Below are 25,628 nucleotides of genomic sequence, written 5' to 3'. Positions count from 1 at the left end.
GGTCAGACTGATTTGCATATGGCCATGTCTGAACTGGGGTGGTGGAGTGAGCTAAAGTATTGTGATGGATTAAACCCAGATCAGTTGACTGGGGGTGAGTGTTTGATGTGCTCAAGCGCTCAGTCCGTCATCCCCTTTGGTAGCACCTTGGCCAGGGGCGCAAGGATCGACTGAACCCCAATTTGGGCTGGGTTTACTACCAGACGAGGGAGCAGGGCCCGGTCTCAATGCGTGGATTAGGCCAAGGTCACCAATACAGCTCCTCTGCTTATCACAAATTGACGGAGCCCCATTGCATAATGGAATGAGGGGCCCTGTGGCTCCTATTTCTTACAGCTATTCATTGGGCTTCGGCGGAATAGGGCCTCCTTGAGGGTTTGGGCAGGGCTTTAAGTGGGCCGGGTCTCAAGGGGTCTGAGCACCGGCAGTTTTTCAAAGGGGGCTTCGAAACGGGTCTCTATCGGGCTCTGTTTTGAGCCCTGCACAGGTGGTCTGTTTTTTTTCCAGACTGCACTGACAGCAGTTTGCTGTCACTGCAGGCCAGAAAAAATTGCCAGGGCGCAAAACAGCCTGATAGAGACCAGTTTCGAGACAACAAGCACATTGATATGCGCTGCTCACACTGCTCATTTCTCACTAGTGGAGAAGGTATGGCATGACGTCATGCCAGGTGAGCGTTGTAGGGAAAGGGAAATCCTTTAGAGTCATTTTCTTTCTTGATTTCCCTTCTCTTTCTGAAACGTAAGAGCAGCAACATTGTTGGATGGTCACCAGGGTTTTAATTGGAAGCGTTTTCAATATTATATGTAACAAGCCATAGTTGCTGCTTTTTTATCTTATGTAACTAACAACCATTGACAAAGCCAATAGTCCTGACTTGTTGTAGGTATGATGTTACTTGTTGTCTCACATATCTGGATGCAGTGACAGAAACAGCAAAATACAAGTCGGGCAGCATACTATGCTAAACACAGATGTTTAGCGCAGGAGTTTTAAAGCCACGCCCCTAATTACTCTGGCCACGCCCCTTTGAGAGACCCCCCAGTTTTTTCATCCCACTTAAAGCCCTGGGTTTGGGGGCCCCTGAGGGCCGCGCCACCGCTACGCACGTGGCGGCTACACGAGCCTCTGGCTTAGAACCGCCTCTTACTGGCAAAATCCGGTGACACTGCAAATTTGGAAGGCTGGTGAATTAGGGTGACCAGACGTCCCCGTTTTCCCAGGACGGTCCCCGTTTTCGGAGAAGTGTCCCCGTGTCCCGACACTTTTCTCCAAGTGACTCAAATGTCCCCGTTTTCAACCAGTGTCCCAGGTAAACACAGAAATGTCCCTGTTTTTCATTGTTCAAGTTGAGCATGCACGCGCATGCTCTCTTTGCACTGGCATTTGCTAGCCTATGATGTTTTATTGATTCTTGGCAAATATATGCTGTAGTCCTTAAAAGTGTAAATGTAGTAAGAAGTACTAATGCTGCTGTGTAAAGGAGAGGGGTGCCAATAAAAGACCTCAGGTTTGTTGTCTGTAATGCTTCATCTCGGTCTGTGGAGGGAGCTGTCGTTGTTGTCCCTATTCTATGTCTATGACAGCTGTCAAATAATCCTACTTTTATGTAGATGGTTACTGCAAACCGTAGTCCTACTTCTATGTCTATGACCTGTCCCCGTTTTTTGTTTTGAGAATCTGGTCACCCTATGGTGAATGCGCCTCGGTCTCAATAGACTCTCTAAAGGGGGGGGGGGGGGGGGCACATTTCGTAGCATGTATAAAAAGCGCGGAGTCTGCTTTCTTTTCTGCGGGGAAACCCAAAAATGCCCCGAGCTACTTGTTAATGTGGTATTGTTTCACAGGCAAACTAAACTGCGACCACCACCAACCTAGCTATCGCATTCAATTCACCGATCGTCTATGTTCAATGCAGATGTAGACATAGCAAACAAGCTCAAAGGGCACATTTGCATCGCTTTGAGATTTATAAATACGCGTAGTCGTGCACGACACGGACTGGGAAGACTAAAGTAGGCCATAGTTGGCGATCAAAATAGGATGTTTTTTATTATAGGGACAGAATAGCTGGATTCTAGTGACCTACATTTTAGGAGTCAGGAAGCTTTGAGTAGAGTGAACGGCGCTGTTATGTAATTGTGCCAATGACCACAGGGTGGCGCCATTTCCCCGACTACGAAACAGAAGCGCAGCTCTTGAAAGCTTCAGCCTGCTTGAAAAAGTTTCTTAAAAATGAACAATGCCTCAGCGGGGAGGTGCTTATTGCTGATTGGGTGGGGGGTGCTTGCAGTTTGTGTTCCTTGATTGGCCGGGAGATGCTATGGGTGTGACAGACTTTGGAGATGGGAAGGGGGGGGGGGGGGGGCTGGCGGTGGTGCGGACGGCGGAGAGGAGCGTGCAGCCCTCGCCCTCCCCCTCTCCCTCAGCAGCCCCACTGATGATCCCGATGCCTGCTCTCACTGTACACTTTCTTACTACAGCCCAGTAATGTGATACCAGGAGCTGGATCCCGGTCTCAGCCCCGTCCCCACAAATGCACGCACTTGCCCACAGACACATTCATCCATTTACGGGAGCACCCCCCTCACTCAACACATCTGCAAACTGTTCACACTCGCGGGGACTCGCGCCTGCACACTCCAGGAAAGCGGAGACGGCTGTGGGCTTCTGGAGCTCTGGAGCGCCGCATTCAAGAAACTCCTGGATGGTTTTGGGATATATTTTTCTTTGATTTTTTTTTTCTTCTGGCAAGGACTTGTTTCGTCTTTTTGGGAAATTACTCTCACTGCCATGGAATTGGATATACTGGTGTTTTTCTGCCTGGTGTCTGGGATGACAGCCGTGGAAGGTAAATTGGACCCTCACTTGTTCGTATCGCGTCCCCTGGATGCTGGTTTGACTTGTGTTTGATTTTAACCTATATATGTGTCTCTGCCTGCTGTTCTGCTCTGCCTCCCGCAGTCTCTGCCTTTTTTTTGCAAGGGAGCCATTGGGATGATGCCGTCCCCTTAAAGCGCTTGTTAATACCATGCATTATGTATACACAGACGTACATGTGCTTAGCCCTGCACCGAGGGCTTGTAATGGGCACCGCCACATGCCCCCGGGGAAGCAATGATGTACTGACACTTCAGCGCGCTGATAAGGAGTCTGCAGATTAAAGGGGCGCAGTGTGTGATTTTAAGCTAGATGTACAGGGGTCCACTGCACCCCTCCCCCTGGAATGCCCCTCCCCCACAGCCCCCATCCCGCCGCCTCCTTTGGCTACTCTGAGCTGCAATGCAGTGCTTGTTTAACATTCCGTGATCCGGGAGCCCCGGGGTTGTGTCGGGGAACCCTCATGGGGGCCGGGGCTGCATTCCTAACGCGAAGTAAGACTGGTTTACAGGTCCCCATTTCCTAGAATGGCTCTCTGCCAGGCCCTTTCACCAAATTGTTCCGCTCGCGTCTTGCCTTGCAACAATAGCTGGGTTTTTATACAGCGCTTGTTATCACATTGATTCTGCTTCTTAACGCTTGGTATGATTCGCTTTAAATGCCTCCCGTTAGCCGCGGGCCTTGCATTGAGGCTCGGAGGGTGCGTGGTCGATAGGACACGCCGGGGTTCGAACCTGTCACCTAAAGGCTGCGCGCAGTTCACTTCAACAGATGCATTAACCCACCATGCTACCTCACTGACTCTCATCCTTGCAAGGCTAGTAGAATTCACAAATGTGTCTTTCTTTTTTTCTCACTGGATGTAATAACTGTTGGTTTTACTGTTCTAACATCCAACCCCCCCCCCCTCCCCCCGCCCCCTCCAATTCATTTTTTGTCACTCGTGCCCTGAGTGGTTTACCATTTTGGTCACCACCTTTTCCTGTCACATTTTCTACCCTGCCATTTCGGCTCTCCGTTCAAACCTCTCCATAAACCCAACTCTTCTTCATCTCGTGCTGTCAACAATATAGGATTGTATGTCGCCCGCACCTCCCCTCACTCTTCCTGTCCCCGTCATCGATGTTTTAATGCACGGTTTTTGTAGCAGTAAGACGCATTTTTACAGCGCTTGAACACACAAGAAGAATTCCAGCGCTACAAAAAGATCAAGTTAACGCTTCTGTACCCATTGTGACTTTGTATTACCGGCTCCCTTTGTTTCATCTACTCCTGCTTTATCTCCTTCACTTGTTCTATTTTACGCATTTATTCACCTGTATCTCGTCCGTCCCGATATCTGATTGGACCAGCAGCACGTGACGCCGTGTCTTCTTCCTCATTTATTCACGCCACCTAAACCCCTTCAACCCCAGATGTTACAATGCGTCTCTAGTATATGGCCAGTGTGTTGTTATGGGCCCTAGTGAAAGGAAGGCAGTGCCCCCACCTAATGTTTCAATGATAAAATACAGCAATAATTCAATGCGTCGTGTGCCCCTGGGGCCTCTGAGCCCGGTGCCACTGCACCTGCTGCTTCAACGGAAGCTACGCACCTACAGCGCTTCTACATCTCCTCGGTTGTTTCTATATTTGGTCGGTTCTTTCCCACTTTGTTCCACCTGTTCCTTGCATTTTATTCCCCCTTTTTTCCATGTCGCCGTCTTTGCTACGCGCGTTTCCGATTAAAGCTCCAACGAGGATGTTGTCCGGTCCTAGACTGGCGCGAGGGCGCTCGATAGGTTAATAGCCCGAGCGCGCGCCGCCGAGAATCACATGCCTGTGGTAGGGAAGACCTGTGGGCAGCCTCCCAGGTTAAAGCGCCCGCTCCGAAGATGTGTGTGGCTTTCAAGCTGGAGTCAGATGACTGCGTTGGTTGTGTTCACCCACAGGAAATATAAGTTTTATATAGCGCTGTTCTATCACCGCAGCAGCTTCTAAGCACTACAGTTAACCTGCTGCTAACACCGAATTTAATGGTGCTGAAACTACTGATCTCGGAAAGATGGTGGGTAGGCTTTGCTTTGGGATTCAAACGCGGACCTGTATACCACGGATGATGTCAGTAGAGAGCGTTAACTAGCTGATCCATCCAATCATAGTAAGGTAACGTTGAGAATAAATGCATCAATTTGTAATCCGTATTGAGCTCATTACATTTTACATATAATAGCTTAGTGGGATAACGCGCCTGCTGCCGCGAGCATCTTGTAACCTCAAGGCTATATCTAAGGCACTTGTATTGTATTTCCCGTCGCCAACCCAGGATTATATCCCGCGCCATCCAGTACATTTCATATTCATTGGAAGGGTAAAGCCGGTGGCCGTCTCTGGCGTTATACCAGGCAGACCGCGGCCGGCAGTCGAAGGCCCTGACTGATCTACCTGCCCCGTATCCTACCGAGTGCTTCGCTGGCCCTGTCTGTGTGAGGAGAGACGGCAGCTCGGGTCTGCTACAAACACTAACACTCCCTCCCTGGAATGAAGCTGACGCGGCCCGTGATCGAGAGACCTACCCCCCCTCCCAAGGAGGCCCGAGACCACTTGTGGGGAGAAAGACACAGAAGGAGTCATTTTCACGTATATGGCACACCACACTGCAACAGAGAAATGTGGTTCATTTTTATAGCCAGGGCTACTGGAATTATGCGGCAGTGGAGGACCAAATTAGGCGGCAGGGGTTACTAAATTATGTGGGAAGAAAAGGCAAATTATGGGGCGCATTTTCTTTATATTGTTACCTCATAATTTAGTCATTTTTACACGTTAACACTATCTGGGGCAAGGATTCCCCTCAGTACCAGCATGCCAGGTCGTACAGGCCTAGAGGACAGCCAGGCAGTGTCCGATGGGCTGGACTGACGGATCAGTGTAGGCCGGGTTTATTAGCAGCTGTGGGCGATGTTATGGCTAGGTGGGCCGTTTTTTTAATTTTTGTTTGATCTCCTTGATACTGCCACTTTTCCCCCTATATACTTCGCTACAGGAGGCCACTTTAATGTTGGTGCCGGGTACTATTTTATGCCCCAATTCACCCCTGCCAGTCTGACTTCCAAAGCAATAAGCAACAGAAAGATGACCAGTCAACCTTTGCAGCGGGCCGCCGTCTGCGGAGCCTCTTTTCCGTGATTTTAGAGACTCTGAATCCGTTTGATCAAGAAACAAATGTATGTTTGTCTAAATGGGGAGATTGTGCAGCAGAATATGATGGAGAATGCAGCAAATTCATAATTATGCGGAACCCGCTGGGGATGTAATATCCCAATATTACATCGACACTGGCTGTATAGCACTCTAGTTCCCAGATGGGATTGCATGGTTTCGAAAATGCAGTTTAACAGAACAACAGACGCAAGATGCCAAGGGACTCGAGGCGTTGTACCTGACCCACACTGTAATTCTTCTCCTGAATTTCTGGATAAATGGGCTCTAATAGTCGCCCCCGAGAGGCAATGCCCCTCTGCCCTAAGTGCCATGCTTGCAGTCACTTCGGTACATCCGGGTCGGTCTCGGTTGTAAGTGGCGGCGACAGTCACCGGAGGGACAGCTCGTGGCTGCCTTCGGTCCTACCGGGGCCGCAGGAGGCCGAGCTGCTGCAGAGTGTGGCATAAACACCAGCTTCCCTTTCGAGACATCATTATTGCCAACCTTGGGTACAGGACCAGCGTGCTTTCCGGCTGGAAGCGCTTCAGCGCCTGTCAGGGGTGGCAAGCGCTATATATATGAATTACAATTACTAGGTTAGCGAGGACACAGGCAGCATTAATTAGGCTATGGTGGCCAAAAGCTACCACAGGCCCCGAGAGAGGTGTACCTTGGCCGGCGTTAATGCCCCCCTCCCCCCTCCCTTCCTCTTGTGCTCATCCACATGGGCCTTGGGCCTTCCTCTCCAGAGAGCTGAGTCTGGCAGCAGCGGGTATGTCGATGAGGGGCATTCAAGGAATTAATTATGCTCGGGGTGCGCTCGGAACTCCAATTTGGTGTAATGGATATCTGTTCAGTTTCCGATTAGCGAGCGGACGCACTCTCTACGGCAGCCTAATGCTAACGCTGAAAGCCCGACGGTCCGAGGACGCTTGTTTCCAGTCCAGGGAGGACCTGGCCGGGCAGCTCGGGCTGGACTGTTCCCATGGGGCACAGGGTCAAGGCTGATTTGCATATGACTGGGTCCAAACTGGAATGGCGAGCAAAAAACCGATGGATTTAGGCCCAGATCTCTGTACTGGGGTGAAGGTATGACATTGTTCTGCATTCTGTCCATCAATTGTTCGTTTTGCGCTCTCTACGGCAGCCTTATGCTCCTCGTGTTGAGACTCAGGCGGAGTGAGTGTCGTGGAACGCTGAGGTGAACAAGAGGCCCCAGTTAGACAGGATTGAGAAGGAGCACACGACCCTGCGGTGTCTACATGCCGTGAAGCGAAGCGAAGAAGCAGCATTAATGACGAACCTTTGTGGATGGCTAAAGGGCCATGGCAGATGTGTGTTTGGTTAGCCGGGCAATCCTTAATTTGTAAAACTGTAAGTGCCGGGGCCAAACGTTTTGGTCTCGCGCCCTCTGCCGGCGCTACCTCTTCGGAGATGCCAATACCAAGGCTGGTAGTCCGGGTTCCACCGCTTGTTGCTGAGTGTTTCCACCCTGCCCCCACCCCGCTGCATTCTTGCTCTTGGGACGGACGGCAGAGTTTACATCTCACAAAACAGACCACACGCTATTTGTTGTAAAAAAGGGTCGCAAGTTGATTCATCATTTCTTTTTGCAATACACAGGTGGGGTTAATTGATGGGTGGTCCGAGCGTTCAGCGCTGTTGAAGGCTACCACCCACCCTGAAGCCAATCCAGAGGCACTGGGAATCGCAGCGATGTAGTGGTCCTGGCAACGGCCCATGCAAGCCTCCTCCTGAGTTGCTGCCCCGTGCCCACAGGGAGCGAACTAAGGCCAACCCCAGCTGTCAGAATACCAACTGCCCCTTCTGGGATAGCGAGGCTGCCGTTGTGTTCTTCTCATGGCCCCCTATGGTCTGCCCTGAGGATGTCTGTTTGCGCCCTCATCTCCATCTTTTAAAGCAATTTCCACTTCATATGTTATGACGCTATAGAGAAACTTTCAAACTGGTTATTTATGCTTTGCACTCCAGCGCGTGCCAGGTGGGTGGGAGGGTCTTTCCTCGCTTGCAGCCAACGAAAAAAGGGAGAGCAGGATGCAAGCCCCCTAAATACCCCCAGGCGCCATCCCCCCAGGCTTCAGGAGCAGGATCTCATGCTGGCCATGGCTGCTTTGCTTACCCAGGTGGCTAGTAGTATATGGGAGGGGAGCAGGGAGACAAAAAACTGTTACAAAAAATCCAATTACCTTTTGCTGCCCTTCCGTCCCTTCAGCCACCTTTCCCTCTACTTCCATAGCGGAAGGTAGCACAGACTCCGTCCCCTAAGCCAATCACAACGCTGCAATACAGCATTGTGATTGGTCTGAGTGCTGTGGTTCGGCACTCAAACGGAGACTGTGAGGCTTTGCATGTTCCTCACCCGGCTGTGTGTAGCAGGCCTGGTGGGGAAGATGCAAAGTGTGTATGACTGTTTGGCAGGCCCAAGAGGGCCGGCCAAGCAGTCATGCGCACTTGGAGTCGGCAAAACACTCCTCCACGTAACCGCAGCCCCGCCCTAACCCAGCCCGTAAGGAAAAAGAAAATGATAATAACCAGGTTATTATGATTTTATGTTTGCTCTGCACTGCTCTTGAAGCAGTGGGGGCAATGCTCCTCCGCCTTAGCGAAGGAGCCGCCACTGCAGGTGGCCAATGTAGAAATGGGATTAAGCAGGCAGTGAGGAAATACTAATGGGCTGTCCCCTATAATGTCCCTCTGCGGGTGATGTGGCCATCCACCTTCATCTAACACCAGACTCCCTTTTCCTCTTTAACTCACTCTTGCAGGTTGTTTTCATTCCTGCTTTCTCAGCTTGTCCCCCCTCGTCTCCGTTTCTCCGTCATTGCCTCTTTCATTCCCCATTTTGTATTTTTCTCTCTCTTGGTCCAAACTCTGATGAGGAAAACTAAGTGCTGATCCCCAAAATGTAGTGCTTGTGGGCCCCACCTGCAACTACAGGCTTAAATTAAGCCTTAACAGTAGTTGTCATTACTTACTGTCTGTTCTGGGACCTTTGTGATTAGACAGCTGTGATTGGTGTCTTTTTCCGAGGTCTTGGCATGCTTGTGATTGGTCAACTGTGATTTGAATCTCTTTTGAGGGCCATGGTTTGTAACTGGTTGACGGTGGTAGGCAGCTCTTAATCGGGCCCATGTACGTTTGTTGTTGGTCAGCAACTTCTACCAAGGGCCAACATGATTTTGTTTGTCGGCTGTGGTTGGTGTCTCCTTTTGAGGGCACTAACACATTTCTGAATGGTCCGCCATGTTTGCCTCTTTTACTAAGTGACCTGGCACATTTGCGGTTTGCCAGTCGTGGTTGGTGTAGCTCTGCCATGCTTCTGGTTGTTTGACTGTATTTGTCTCTTTTCTTCAGATCCCGCATGTGTGAGGTTGGTCAGCTATGGTTGATGTCTCTTACCGAAGGCTGTGGAACGTTTCTAGTGGGTCTATTGTCGTTGGCGTCTCTTACTGAAGGCATTAGCATGCCTGTGGTGGGATGCCCACTGTTGCCATCTGTTTTTGAAGGCCCTAGCACGTGTGCTAGGTTGATCATGGTTGGTATCTCTTAGTGATGGACCTGACACATTTGTGGTAGGTTGATCATGGTGGTTGTTTCTTACTGAGGGACTTAACGTGTTTGTGGTTGGTGATTGTGGTTGTCGTCTATTGCAGGGGATGGACGTATGTTCATAGGTGGTCGGCTGTGGCAGCAACCACTTACTGATGACTCTGGATCATTTGTGGTTGTCGACATGATTGGCATCTCTTACTGAGGACCCTCTAAAGTATACAAAAAGTTGTATCACGGAGCCACACATGCCTTTAAAAAGCTGTCTTTGCAATGCATGCACCTTTACCATACCACAAATATGCCTTTAGAATGAAAATGTCACTGTAAAGGCATAGTTGGCAAAGGCCTATGCATGGTAAAAATATAATTGGTAAGTAGCCTCTATATATGTATACACACACAGATCCACAGTTGCATATATTTGTAGACTAAAATTGTGATCCAGGTATATAAGAATCTAGCCCACATATAGAGCACACATGACCCCTGACATGCCTCTTACTTCACTAAAAGCATTGTCATCAGTGCAGGGGAAGGAATGTTTCTCAATGCATGTTTCAAAACACTCACTTTTTTTGGTCTAAAGATTTTAAGTACTTGTTAATGCGGTGCAATAATCTGATGTGCTAAAATGAAACGTTCCAGCCAGTTAAAAAAAAGACACTTTTTTCAGTGGCGTAGCTATTGGGGGCGGACCGCTACAGGAGGCACAAGTTATTGGGGGCGGCGGCAGGACCCCACCCCCCCCCCCCTTACCCCCCCCCGCTTTTACCTGCTGCTGTCGTTGGCTGCATCAATCGATAGCACCCCCACTCTTAGATTACACCGCCATGGGCGGGAAACGCAGGGGCTGCCGCGGGCGGCCTAAGGCCTAGCTACGCCACTGACTTTTTTGAATCTTGAATTTACCTTAATAGATTCGAACAGGATTTTTGTTGCATAATGTGCACGTCAAATATTTTTAAGACTCAGCTTGAGCAGGGGCTCTTTGAGCTAGAGCTAACCGTTAGCTCAGCTCTGACTCCACTCTCTCTGCTAATTTGTTGACTCGCAGACATCTAGTGCATATGTATGTGCACAAACCTATCTCAGGAGCACGTTGGCGCAGACTTCTAGTGCATATGTATGTGCACAAACCTATCTCAGGAGCACGTTGGCGCAGACTTCCAGTGCATATGTATGTGCACAAACCTATCTCAGGAGCACGTTGGCGCAGACTTCTAGTGCATATGTATGTGCACAAACCTATCTCAGGAGCACGTTGGCGCAGACTTCTAGTGCATATGTATGTGCACAAACCTATCTCAGGAGCACGTTGGCGCAGACTTCCAGTGCATATGTATGTGCACAAACCTATCTCAGGAGCACGTTGGCGCAGACTTCTAGTGCATATGTATGTGCACAAACCTATCTCAGGAGCACGTTGGCGCAGACTTCCAGTGCATATGTATGTGCACAAACCTATCTCAGGAGCACGTTGGCGCAGACTTCCAGTGCATATGTATGTGCACAAACCTATCTCAGGAGCACGTTGGCGCAGACTTCTAGTGCATATGTATGTGTACAAACCTATCTCAGGAGCACGTTGGTGCAGACTTCTAGTGCATATGTATGTGCACAAACCTATCTAAGGAGCACGTTCGCGCAGAAACAGGCGGTACAAAAGGGGGCGGTAATGGACGGAGCATCTGAACCAATCAAACACTCACACCCAGTCAAAAGATCTGGGTTTAGTCCATTACCGTTATTTAGCCCACTCTGCCACCCCAGTTCAGACATGGCTATATTCAAAACAGTCTGACCCTGTGCCTCATGGGAACAGTCCAGCCCGAACTGCCAAGCCATGCCTTCCCTGGACCGGAAACAAGCTTCAGAGGACCGGTTTCTGGCATTCCAGCCGTCTTCAGCCCGGCTTGCTTGAATCCAGTGGCAAAGTGAGCAAGGGGCTCACGTCTGAGCATACCCTGCCACACTTATGGCGGCCAAAAGCGGTACAAAAGGGGGTGGTAATGGACGGAGCATCTGAACCAATCAAACACTCACACCCAGTCAAAAGATCTGGGTTTAATACATCACCGTTCTTTAGCCCATTCTGCCACCCCAGTTCAGACATGGCTATATGCAAACCAGTCTGACCCTGTGCCTCATGGGAACAGTTCAGCCCAAACTGCCAAGCCATGCCTTCCCTGGACCGGAAACAAGCTTCCGACGACCGGTTTCTGGCATTCCAGCCGTCTTCAGCCGGCTTGCTTGAATCCAGTGGCAAAGTGAGCAAGGGATTCATGTCTGAGCATACCCTGCCACACTTATGGCGGCCAAAAGCGGTACAAAAGGGGGTGGCAATGGACGGAGCATCTGAACCAATCAAACACTCACACCCAGTCAAAAGATCTGGGTTTAATCCATCACCGTTCTTTAGCCCACTCTGCCACCCCAGTTCAGACATGGCTATATGCAAATCAGTCTGACCCTGTGCCTCACGGGAACAGTCCAGCCCGAACTGCCAAGCCATGCCTTCCCTGGACCGGAAACAAGCTTCCGAGGACCGGTTTCTGGCATTCCAGCCGTCTTCAGCCCGGCTTGCTTGAATCCAGTGGCAAAGTGAGCAAGAGACTCACACAGGGCCATGATATACCTTTCAGGATCTTTAGAATGGAGCGGCCCATTGACTGGCGGTGAACTCTACTGTGTGGAGATGTAGGGGGCACTGGAGTGGTGGGTCTTCAGCTCCTTTCTGAAACTGCGGAAGAAGTGGGGCGGGTCTGATGTTGACATTGGTCCAGATCCTGGGACACATAAGATTCAAAATGAAGGACCACATGGATACCAGCACTATGCAGCCTTTTCACTCACCTAACAAGCAACAATTTGGGCCTACAGACCATATGCAGCAGCAGTGCAAGCGTCCACACAGCACGTGCGGCAGCAGTGCAGGCTTCCACAGCACGTGCAGCAGCAGTGCAGGCTTCCACAGCACGTGCAGCAGCAGTGCAGGCTTCCACAGCACGTGCAGCAGCAGTGCAGGCTTCCACACAGCACGTGCAGCAACAGCAGCAGTGCAGGCTTCCACACAGCACATGCAGCAGCAGTGCAGGCTTTTGCACAGCACGTGCAACTGCATTGCAGGCTTCCACACAGCACACGCAGCAGCAGTGCAGGCTTCCACACAGCACGCGCAGCAGCAGTGCAGGCTTTTGCACAGCACGTGCAACTGCATTGCAGGCTTCCACACAGCACGCGCAGCAGCAGTCGAGGCTTCCACATAGCACGTGCAGCAGCAAGACAGGCTGTCCTCCCACAGCACCTGAAGACGCAGCACCTGAGCCTCGAGCATCAGCTGAGGTTTTCCATTCATCGCAAATGTGCAGCAGCGTTGCAGGCTCTCCACGGTCATCACATGCAGCAGTGGTCACTCTTTCCTCGCACAGCACGTGCAGCAGCACTGACCACACCCTGAACACAGAATCATGTCTATGGGTGAATCCACATGTGACCATCAGTTGGTGCTGGTCCCTCCCTGGGGGTACCTTGTCTGCTCTGACCCCACTGCGTTCATTAGTTCTCACCCCCAACCCACCCTTCCTGCACCTCTTCGTCCAACATGAGCATTGAAATAACGCGTAACAAGTGCTCAGAAAAACGAAGCCATTGGGTGCATTATTCAGAAGAAGCTACTTTAAAAAGGGACTGTACTAACAACATCTTTTAAAATATAATATACGATCAATAATAATAAGGGCACACCCTATACATTCTCTGTTACTGCTGCGCGTCACGAATCTGGTAAACGGGGTACAGTGGCACTCTTTTTCAAAGGACCAGATCAGTGACCGTATATTGCCTGAAATTAAGACCCTCATGTTTTCTGGAATGGAGAGAATATTGACTCTCAAAAACGGCTACCCCATGGCACAAAAAAATGAAAGTTGGTTAAACGGCAGCATTGCAGCCTTCCTGCTGTTGGTGACATTTTAAGGTGAATATGGAGCTAAAAGAGTCCTTGCTTATTTTGAGGCTCATAGAGGTGCACATAAAAGCATCTTAGTTGAGGGACCCTCGAAGCAAGCTGTGGAGACCCAGGAGCAAGCACAGTCACCCAACGTTTGTTTTCACCAACCAAGAAATCAGCCTTAGACCCCCCGCCCCAGATGTGAGAATCAAATTATCAGCTCATATGTATTTGCAATAAAGATCAAACAATCATTGCTTAGGAAAACAGTGTTGTTCTCGTCAGTCATAGAGAAACTGAATATTTGGTCATCTAACCAGCAGATTCACTAATCACGGGTGACGGTACTGCCTTTACCACTGCTTCTTGAGGCCTCTGCTGGATTTCTCACAGGACTAACTCACCTGGGCCAAATGCTAAGCTGTGCCCTAAAAATACCATGCCAGAGCCAGTCCTAAAGAGGGGATTCCCTGACATCCTTCAGGAGATGGGCCTGGACCCTGGGGCCATGGGGCCATAACTTGGTCCTCTAGAGTGCGCGTCATTTCCCCCACTCCTTGCCTGTATCTATTCGTAGCATCGATGAGCTTCTCCCTTTTCGGAAAGCCATTAAGACCTATCTTTTCCCTTTGATTTAAGGTTTCTCTCTCTCAGTTTCTCCTCTTCCGGTACAATGATACGGTCAGCGCCGGGACGCCCCTTAGCTGGGGCAGCTGTGCGCTCAAACAAAACCTTAACATAACATAACATAACATAACTTCCCCGGGGCAGAGCTATGGAGTTCCCATGAAATGCTTGGGACAGTCAGTGTAGCACTCACCACAACACCCCTGATTGTCAGGGGCTCCCATATTGGAGCCCTCTTTGTTAAATTGCTTTATAAATTAAGCTGGGAAGCAAGAACATGCACATTGTTCCTAGGGTTAGGGTGACAAACCGTCCGTAAATTTCACGGACTGTCCGTTATTTGGGCCTCTTGTCCGTGAGGAATTCTTTCATGGACACCTTTTGTCCGTAATTTCGGACATTGGAGAGAGCTGTCCCCCTGCGAGCAGCCTGAGAGTTCTGTAACTCACTGCAAGGGCCAGCTCGGGCTCCTGCTGTGATCAGTGGCCTGCAGCAGCCCCTCCCCAACCTGGCACAGGCTGCTCTCTGCCCATTATCATGATGTCTGTTGGCCTAATTATCGCATACAGAATGATAATGGGCCTATCTGCGCAGGGCCCGCATTTGATGGGCCTCCTCCTGCAGGAGCCCAGGGCATGGCCAACTGCTTTTGTGTATGGGCTCCTGCCACCTCACCAGGGGCCAAGCTTTGGGGAGGTGGAGCTTTCATTTTGGCACATGTTACCCAAGTGCATCCACTGTTAGCTTCTTAAACTGTCACACAAGCAGTGATAACGGTACAAATACAGTTGTCCTTTATTATTTCTTTTGCTCCAATAATGCAAAGTTTCTGCATTTGTGTTGTTCATATTTTCATGATTTTTACCCCCCACCTTAGCTTTTACACATCACATCCCCTTGGGATGAATGATCGGATCCTTGATTTTTCAATGGGGGAGAGGGGGCATGTAAGATCTACAAAGCCTTCATCTTTGATCTTTTTAACCATTTATTTTTATATAAAAACGCAGGTGTTTTTCACTCGCACACACAACAGATGCAGTGCAAGGTTGTCTCAACCTAATATAAATAATTTTTGACTTGTACTTGTGTTGGTTGTCTATTTACTTATGTAATATTGCGCGACCTCCTCTGATGTGTCTGTAAAACTTACTTTTTATCCCCAATTTTGTCCTGAATTCTGACCTTCTGTCCTGAATTTTTACACTCACTGCCCTGAATTTGCACCCTTGCCAGTTGGTCACCCTAATTTTTCCACTCACTTGCCAGGGGCCGTGAAATGTGGACCCTTTTAATAGCTGTTGACATGGAGAGGTGTGGCGCAGCGGCCACAGCGGCTGACTCCGGAGCTCCGGGCTCAGGGTTCGATCCCCGGTGCCGGCAGCGGCTCAGCTCAGCAACATGTGACCCTCACCCTGGCCAATAACTCAATCTCCCCGAAGGCCCCCAGAGACTTGATACCCTTAGGGGGGATATGTTCGGCCTTTACAAATGTGGAATTTATTTATTAATTCCCTTTCTGACCAGTTAGCAAGTCAGCAGCCTACTGTTATCTTCTGGGGGGCTTGTAGAAGGGGAAACATGCTTCTTAAAAACTGCTTTATTTCTGGTTCCTCCAAGAAAGGGCTTTGCCAGAGGTACCAATGGGCAAGCCCCCGCCTCCCCTAATCAGCGCCCGTGTTGGGAAACCCTATCGACACATGACCAAACAGACTCAATAAATGCAAAATCAAATCAGACTCTGCCCCGCGTAGCCATTTTAAGCCACCACCCTGGCTCGGGGATGGAAATTGCGCCTCATTGGCACCACGTTGGCCTTTGTCCTACTTTCCCAACGCACGTGCCTCTGTTAATTCGACTGAACTGGACGAACGAAGGGACTAAATTCACTTGAAAGAAAATGAACTCCCACCAGTGAGTGGGCAGAATGCGGCAGTCGCGGATAAACCTTTTCTGCAAGCAATAAAGGAATGGATATAGGGGGTAGGCGCGAGAGAACGTCTTTGAAGCCTGACTCTTTTCAGAAACACTCCACTCCGAGTTACAGCGAACCGGTAGTTTAATTACAGCCGGCTCTCTTCAGCTCAGTCTGGCAATTTTTTTCTTAAATGGCTGGAATTGCGTTAGTGTCGTAGAAGAGCTGGGGTATTGGATTGCTGTATTTTTCTTTCATGCGGCGGCAAGCGGGGGGGGGGGGGGGGCTGGTGTAAACGGTGGGGGAGGGGGTAGATATAAAACATCTGTGTCATTGTTTCATAGGCGGAGTTATCTTTTATTCTTAAGCAGGGATTTGTGTGCAATGTGCAAGCCTGGAGTCATAATGGAACCTTTGTTGAGAAAGGCGCTTTGGAGAAGGATCAGTAAAAAACACACTTCACCCGGCAGTTTTTTTTTAAATTTGTGTAGGGCTTCTGCCAAATGAAACAGTTACCGTGGTGCACACCGCAAGCTGACACAGGTGCAGTGTACCTCCATCTCGCACAGTACTACTGAACCCCGGGTGTGTACCGCTGGGAAAGGTGGCGGCTGGAGGTGGGGCTGTGAAAGCTTCCTCACAGTGTGCAGGCTTGCTCGGAAGGGCGCACTGGTACTGGACGGCAGAAGGGAGGAGTAAAAGCCTCCCTACAGTCAACACAGCCGCCTGCGACACTGAAACCCCACATTTTTGGGGGGCAGTTAAAGAGTAGGCCTCAGTCTCCGAGGTCGAGGGCGGCTAAACAGGGAGTCTGCACCCGAGTCCGAACAGACAACCTGTGCTCATGGAGGCGGCACTATGGAGGGCAAGCAGCTTCTAGTCGGCTTCTACTCCCTTCTCATCTGCATAGCACACTCTTCTCTGTCCTTCCTTTGTTGCAGTTACACTCTCTAGGTCTAGTAGATAATGTGATAACACGGATAACCCACAGAAGGGGAGGTCGTTTCGCCCCTGCACTGTGGTGGTAGCTCTGTGTGCGGACGGGGCTCGGCTCAGGGGTGTTTTTTGTTTTTTTACATGGCACGTGTGTCGCAGACTGCATATCAGAGAAAGGCTATGCAGCCAGCACTGGATATCGAAATATATAAAAGTGCAGGTAGTAAATTCTCAGAGCACACGTTTGCTCCAGAAAAGTCACAGTACCTCCCCTTCAAAAGTAATGCACCGGCGCTGAGAGCTGATGGTAGTCTCCCTTTCAAATCCAACAAGTGTGGTTACTGAGTACCTGTTCATTTAAAGCACCGGTTACACCAGATATATCATAATGCACACCTGGCTGCGTTCGAGTTCTCTTTTCCCTGAGGGGAGCAAGTAACAACTTCATAGGGAGAGTGAAGTCACCCAAACACCCATCATGTCTGCTAGACAAATCTTCCCTTTTTTATTCTGCATTTAATAACAGCTGCAAGTTCGGTTTAAGTAGAAACTGCCCACATTGCATCTTTAACACCGCCTTATCAAATGATACCACTGGCCTCCATCATCTTGAAAAGCGCCACTTGTGTTTTCTGAATTACTAATCTGTAGTGCTTTGTTTGTGCCGGTGCTTAGCACCAAAACTTATTTCTTAATACCGACGTATATGTATAACAGTCCCCCACCTGGTGGTGCTATAAATCTATTTGCCATAGAGCAGATGAGCAAAGTGTTTAACAATTCAATAAATGAGTAGAATTATAATATCAGTGTGCCCAAGCCATTCCTATAGCTTTGTGTCAACGGCTACTGCTCAAATGATCTTTCAAGGAGTGTAATCAGGGCTCGAGTCGGGGTACCACTTATTTTACCGGGAGCTCGATAACTATAAACTGCAACTGAGTGCAAGCCACCTTTCGTGACGTCACTTCCTGTTGTGACGCCAGCGTCCCCCCACTTCTTTTTTTAGGACTTGTGCCCCGAGTGTAATGGTTACTAGGTGGCATTGATACTGGTTTCTGGCTTCGCTGGCAGGTACCATAGGTGGTGCAAACTTCCCTGGCCAATGGCTGATGCTTCATTTGGGCCCAGAGCTGAGGCAGAGCCACACCTCCAGCCTTAGTCAGCTGGGAGCCTCCTATACGCTTTCCTGCTCTTTAAAGTCTTGGTGAATGAACATGGATTTTTGATCCTTCCTGAGCCTCTGGTGACCTGTTGTTGCTGCAGTGTTGGTTTCCGTTTGTTTAAGAGCCCAAGGATAAGCATCTCCAAATTTTTCTTGTTGTTAATGTTATTTTTAACCCTGGGCGTAGTTTGCGAAGTAGAGCTACGTGAACTGTGTAGTGCAATGTGAAAAATGCTGTTCGCACTGATTGCACAGTGCCGGATGCTTGTCTGCACTGTGCAATCAGTGCAAACTGCATCTTGCACAGTGCAGCGGTCCTTTTCTGCCGCTCGAGTAGATTTCTACTCAAGCGGCAGCTTTCTCAACGCGGACTGGTAGTTTCTCATCGGGAGCAGTCGGGAGCATACGCGACCACTCGCAATCAGAAACCTGACCTCCCTGTGTTGAGAAGCTCGCCGGGAGGTTTATTTTCCATGCTCGCTATCGGCGACTTGATGTTGCTGATCGCGAACAAGGAAAAAGTCTCGTTGAGATGTCATTTTGCTTGCTCGCAATCGCCATCTTGACGTTGAGGACCGCAAGCAAGCAAAAAATGACAGCTGCACTGTGCTATGCTAGGCGTGTTTGCACTGTGCAATTTGCGTAGTGCGAAGTAGCGCAAACTTCGCAAACTACACAAGCGTAGCGTAGTGCTTTGCCCAGGCTTAGTTATTTTTTATTTTAAGTGAGACACAGTTTTGTACTCGTGGGCCAGTTTGCTTAGGAATCTTGGGCCTGTTGACCAGGATATGTTGTGGGCTCTGCACAGCTACATGACGATAACTACCTGTTCCCAAGGGTTGCCATGCGGTTGGGTGTTAGTTGGTGAGATTTATGTGAATTATTTTTACTTAACAATGTTATGAGAGATCATAAAATTAGAGGCATATTTGTAAAGTGCACTTTCACCCTGGTGCTGAAAGAACAGATGCTTAATGCAACCCAAATTAACAGCACATATCTTAACCTAGAAGTATGAAGGGCTCAGTGGAATGGAAATCAAACCTGTGACCATGAGGTCACACAGATTTTCCTGGGGTGGATGCAATTGCTTCTAGGCACCGATGCCTAGGCATTAGCATAGAACACAGATGACGCTGGTTTTGGCTACAGGATCAGCGTCCTCCTAGGGTAATACCATGACTAGGCAGGTGATAGTTACATTGACTGTGACAAAAGGGTGTCAGCGAGGCATTGCCAGTGATGTAGATGGTGGATGGGTCTGGCACCGAGTATGTGTTGCGTTCCTGCCCCATTGGTGCATTGACTGGGCCTTTAAGTGCTTGCTTTCCAGACAGGGCTTATGGATGGGGATGCAGATGGAGAATGTGTCTCTTAGAGGGTGCAAGGCAGAGACGAGTTGCAGCCTTTTCCGTGACTATCTTCTCCCCAGTAATGATAGACATTTAGTGGTATCAGGCTTGCTCCAATTTTACAACCGTAACTTCCTACGATGAAAATCTTCCAAATCCTTGTTGGGCCTTCCTGTTCCTATGTGACATTGCACCGGGAGTGGTATCTCTAACTAAAGCCAAGGCAAAAGTAGTGAAACTAACATTACCAGAACCATACTAGACATTGCATAAGTCAAGCAAGAAAATGGTTTCACTCACTGACCTAATCTCAACTCATCATACGTGACCTTCATCGTCCGGTTTCTCGCGATGCTTGAAAATAAATTCTAAGAAAGGCTCTGGTCCTTATCAATGTGCCAAGTGTGCCAAGTGCATGAGGCAAAGTTTTTGTCTGTAAATAAGTCGTAAAACAAAAAACAAGCAAATCATGTTACATTTACCAGCACGTCTGAAGTTCGCTCTCTGCAAACAGTAGGCTGTTTCCAGAAAACATAGAAGGTAGAACGGAGTTATAGGGCAAATAATCATTTATAGTGTTTTTGCATTGAGCAAAGCGTTGCATGTTGGCACAGGGACAACCCAAGTTGATACCTTCATAATATATTTGTGATTACCAGAAACATTATCTCATCTACTGAGAGCACAAACTGTTACAATAACATCTTGTATTTGCCTATAGCAAGATCTTGTATGTGCCTGAGATCCATTCTACAGGGTTCTAGGGTGGTGAACCCTTCAGAGCCAACTTTCCTGTGCATGGCTGCCCAGTAGAAGAGGTGGGCGATGAAAGAGCCTCCAAGGGGTGTTACAAAAGGTGCCTAGCAGCATATTCACGCGCACAGTTGGTGCATGTGCACATGTTGACATCTCTGGAGCTCAGAGCACGGACACCTCAGGCTTGAAATGGTGCGGAGTACTTTCGGGAGGGGAAGTCTGGGACAGCAGCTCTTCAGATGTCACACAATTAAAATCTAAGTCTTATCCAATAACTACTACAAACAGTGAATTTACTCATCAGTGGTGAATAATCACTTCTGAACAGTGAAAGGACTTGTGCATAACTTCGGCCTATTTACAATCTCTAAATATAGGATACATGTCCCACTCTCTCTGCAGTCTCCTAGGAAACTTCATCCCTCAAACGTGTGCACACTACTGTTATCCAGTAGCGAGTCGACGTTGGAACCTATATTGTGTGGTGTCAAGTAGTTTGGTGAAGTGCATCTCAACCCGAAGAATGTGGTACATGGCTGTGCCTGGTTAAACACCATAAGATGACAGCTGGTGTGATCTTGGACAACATGTACAGGGTGAGCTGAGATTGCCTGGTGTCTTTGCTTGACGAGCGCAGGAACCCCTCAGTCAGTTGCTGGGAGAGGAGATTAACCGGAGTGGGGAGGGGGTGATATGTTATTGTCAATATACTGTGCTGTTCAACTACAGTTTAAGCTAAGTATCCCATCGCCCAGCGAACACTCCAAATGTGAAATTCAGACATTCTTCTCCAGAGTAGCATCTGAAAACCATCACAAAAGCTACTGTAGCCTGTCTATGGTAACCACGCGCTCTATAGATCCAACATTCATTCATTCATTCATTCATATGGCCCTTTATCTATTTCTTTGGCTTCTACTGTGTATAATTTCTTCTCCGGGTGGTGTTTCTGTAAAGCGATACAAATGCACGTATTATCAAAAACCTACCTGGCCAATTGTGATCCATAAACATGGGTGTGATGTCATTCCTTTAAACCAGGCAATGGTTTTATGCAATGCTGTCAAACGAAGACAAGTTCTATAACACGCCACCTGGGGGGGTCTGAAGCTCTGTCTCTTTCCTCTCAGGGTCCAACAACCTCCCCCTCCTATATGGCCAAATACCTTGCAGTATAGTTGATTATCTCTGCATAGGAAGCACATGTGCAGAGAGCATGTCAGGCAAGTTATAAAATAAACAAATACATCTGCCTGCAACCCACTCCAATAACTTTATCATCTTAACAAGAAGTAACTGGTGGTCTTTATTTTAACCCCTTCGCTGCGGCGGCTATTCCGCCGCAGCGCTAAAGGGGCGGGGCGGCCGCGCGGCCGCGGCATGCTGGTGACAGAACCGCTCCGTCACCAGCTACAGTTGAGCTGTGCTGGTGACGGAGCGGTTCCGTCATGACCCGCCCCGCTCTTTAGAACGCCCGCGCAGGCGCGAAATCAGCGCCGCGCAGGCGCGGCGGCCGGGCCATGACGGAACCGCTCCGTCATCAGCACAGCTCAACTGTAGCTGATGACGGAGCGATTCCGTCATCAGCATGGAAGGGGTTAAATGACGGCCCTGCATACAAATCAATATATTGTGTAGCATTAACACTGTAGAACTAAAAGAAATCCGAAGCACACTTCAGGAATTGTCAGGGTGAAAAAGAATAAATGAAACCTATTCGGACTGCAAGTACCAACATGCCAAAATGATTGACAAGAGGCCACATTGTTCTTCCAAACTGAGGGCCACACACTTTCAAACATGAAACAACAAGACGAGTGTGGCTACAGTGACCACACTTTCAAAGCTCCCCTCCCTCCAACAGGCCTGCTATATTGTTGCAATTATTCTGTTTCACGGGCAAGATACTTTGAACCGGATTCAGGATTGCAAAATCGTTTTACAAATGGCTCACTAGTGTTCTCAGGCCGTGTGCCATTTTCTGTGGTCCTTTGTGGTGCACGTGCAGTCGTTAGGTGTAAATTGTGTGTGACAACTATGTGTTAGAGAAATTATGGGGCTGAAAACTCCTTTTTACCTGAGTACGCCTTTGCATCCTAAATATTTGTTTGTGAATGGGGTTTGTCCCTGATCAGGCGCCCACTGCACCGATGCGGACCTCCTGAGTCAGCAAGAAGGTGGCCTTTTGTAACCTCATTATAACAGCGTTTCAATTGGAAACAAAGCAGAAACCTATGATGTTGAAAAGGAGGGAGAGGGAGATACTAATCAAATGTCTGATGACATAATATGAAACCAGAAAACTTGGGAGTCAATTCTGGCTTCTCATGTGGCCAATTTGTGTGATCCTAGAGTCTAAACAAACATATGATTTCACCAGCCTCCTTTTTATTTGTAATCAGATATGAGAGCGCGTTCTACTCTCCCTGTTACTTTGTTGACTCACCCACCGCTACCTAACCGCTAACAGTTGACGCCAGAGGAGTAGCGTGCTACACCCCCTCAAAGCCCTTCAGCACCTCAGAAGGGGTAGGAAGCGCTGGGTAAATAGGCGTATAACACCGTCTAGAAGAGCAACTATTCACATAGAGAAGGAGACGACTGATTGGTGGAAAGATGTCCTTTCTGATAAAATGCCATTGCAACTGGAAGGACAGCACTGCTGTTGAGGGGCATATTCTCGTGAGAAATGACCTGCAAAGTTCAATACTTCCATGGGGACCAGTAATCTGGGAGCATGGAGATGTGTAATCAGTGCTTAATTTGTGCCGGGGGTTTCCGGTGCTCAGCAGCAGCACTTAATTGTCAACATCGGCTCTAGTAACAGTCCACCACATGGTGGAACTGTCTTTTCAATTTTGAGATGAGCGCTACAACCGTGTTTATTAATTCAATATATACGCTGAAAATTATTATACTAGCCTCTCATGCCATTATTATAGCTGTGTGTGGCCTGAAATAGACTGAATTGTCACACTTGTAGGTGTGCAATGGTTAGGTGTTATGTTGGTACTGCCATTGGCAGCGCTGGCCGGGTATGGGTGTGCCTGCTGCAGTGGCCTTCCAAAAAGGGTCCCGACACTTCATTTTTTACAAATTAAGCGCTCATGCATATGATTGTCTTCCGTATACAGGACATGTTAAGACTTTGGAATCAGTCTGGCATTGGGTGAAAGTTTTCAGAACAGGATTTCCTTTCTAAGAACAGGTTTTCATGCTAGGGACTGCGGGAGAGCATTTTTAACAGGGTCTGGCTCCTCTGCTTGGCACTGCTCCTACACCAGATGTGCTTGAATTGTGTAAATATGCTTAGGTTTGGAAGGACGGGCTATTGTTAATTAGATTTATTTTATAGGCAGGGCTACTGGTATTATGTGGCAGGGTTGAGTAAATTACGCGGCAAGAAAAGCCAAATAATGCGGAATAATTCGGCACACTTTGTTATAGTATTACTTCATTATTTATTAATTTTTAAATTTGGTAATACTGTATGGGCATTGGATTGCACCTAATTAGTACCAGTTTAACACCCAAATATAGCAATAAGCAATAGCTTTACAAGGGCCTTCCACTAAAAAGCAACACGTGTCGCTGTATTTTTGTTAAAATCAGCAGAATATGCAGCAAATGATAGATTACACTTCATAGTGAACACTTAATTTGCAAAAACATTAGGAAACATACCTGTTTTATTGACGAAAGTTGCACTTACACAGCTTGTTATATATGCAATTGCATTCTTCTCTTATCAGTAGCAACACTGATAGTTTGCACTAAAACATAGAGCCTATGCTGTTTAATGATGTCACAAAGCAATGAGGCGGGCAACACAGTTTATACTCTGTGCTGGTATAGTGGCCACATTTACATTTACATCCCCAACTTAGCCCAAGCATCAGTGACTTGCACAAAAGGGAACTGTCTAAATCTTAATGTTAAAACTTTAATTTTTTTGCCATTTAAAAAGAGCGTGCTTGACAGACCTACAGCGAGAAGCACACATAGCAAGTGATAATGTGGACGCTAATAAAATATTATACTTTATACTCTCAATTTCCTCAGACACATACTTCAAGCCAGACTGTGCACAACCTATCCTGCCAGTTGGCAAGTACCCAAACTGGAAAAGACCTCTGCTCTTCGCACCAAACAGCACCTACCACTACAACACCTATGCACAGAGCATACACACAAAATGACTGCACGACTGCTCATCTAATCAAAACAACCAGAAAGCAGACTGCGTTCCATGACAATATCCTGAAGGGCCAGGTTGTGAAGGTACCCAAGCGCTGAAAGCACCAATGGGGCATACCATTGTAGTTCTTCTGTGGCTTTCATTGGTGCTCCTCTTTTCCTTTCGAAGGACAGCCTTGATCTGATGCTGCCACCCGGAGAAGGCGCTACGCCCTTCCAACATCCCTCATCCTCAACAGAGCTGGAGCTAAAGGGACCAGGCATATTCTTATCCTTTCCATGCTCATGACGAGCTCAGCTCGTCATGAGGCACAGTGGAGCTGTGCTGATGACGAGCTGAGCTCGTCATGAAATGATGTAAATCTGAAGTCTTCAGCACCGGAGGGGAAAATGTGCAGCAGCGATGTGGTTAAATGAGTCTTCAGACAGCCCCAGTCACTTCTGAAGACCAGCCCTTTAAGCAGCCCATGTTCACTGCCTGCCTTCCTTCTAACTCGTTTTTTCTCCCAGGATTCATCCCAAATCACTCTTTTCTGTGAGTGGATCCACAGAGAGGGGGATGTTTCTAGCTATGGGTTGGTGTGTCCAGTGACAATCTCATGAGCATGATGCTTGGTATTGTTGGCACACTGAATAACCATCTGGCAATCTGTCGGTGACGGCGGAGAGACGGAATATTGAGAAACCGAAATACTGTAGCCAAAATATTGATGAAGACACTATCGACAGCTAAGTATATATTTGTAAGTATAGGTTTACTATACTTAAGTCGACATACCTGTACCTTGAAGATATAGATGTTTTCAAGGTACGTAGAGCTGGAGTAAAGAATAATAAATCTATACTCCCTAAATATATTTACTTGTCTATATTTTGTACCTGAAGGTTTTAGTTACAATATTATGGTATCTCAGTAGTCCCTGCCTGATGTTGCAGACTACATCTATAAGTGACCAGACTTGTGCTTTCGATTCATATTCACTCTACAGCAGCAACATCGCAAATCTACTCCTAAGTAGAAGCAGTGGACTTGCATCTTAACAATGCCACATTGATATGTTGCTCCGGGTCCATTCCATGTTTGTCCATAATTTA

General features: G+C 48.3%; 1 protein-coding gene across 1 annotated transcript in view; it reads left to right on the top strand.

Annotated features, from left to right (window-relative positions):
* The first annotated feature begins 2,376 nt into the window (after nt 1–2,376).
* Nucleotides 2,377–25,628, top strand: part of EPHB1 (EPH receptor B1) — an 865,486-nt gene continuing 842,234 nt past the window's right edge. The window contains exon 1 of the mRNA XM_086943930.1: nt 2,377–2,851. Within this exon, the coding sequence (XP_086800056.1) occupies nt 2,794–2,851 (58 nt within the window). The 5' untranslated portion in view covers nt 2,377–2,793. The remainder of the gene's footprint in view (nt 2,852–25,628) is intronic.

This window comes from Lissotriton vulgaris, chromosome 11, assembly GCF_964263255.1.
Source record: "Lissotriton vulgaris chromosome 11, aLisVul1.2, whole genome shotgun sequence".
Taxonomy (NCBI): domain Eukaryota; kingdom Metazoa; phylum Chordata; class Amphibia; order Caudata; family Salamandridae; genus Lissotriton; species Lissotriton vulgaris.
The sequence above is the reverse complement of the archived record's forward strand: the minus strand, read 5'-3'. Positions and strand labels throughout refer to the sequence as shown.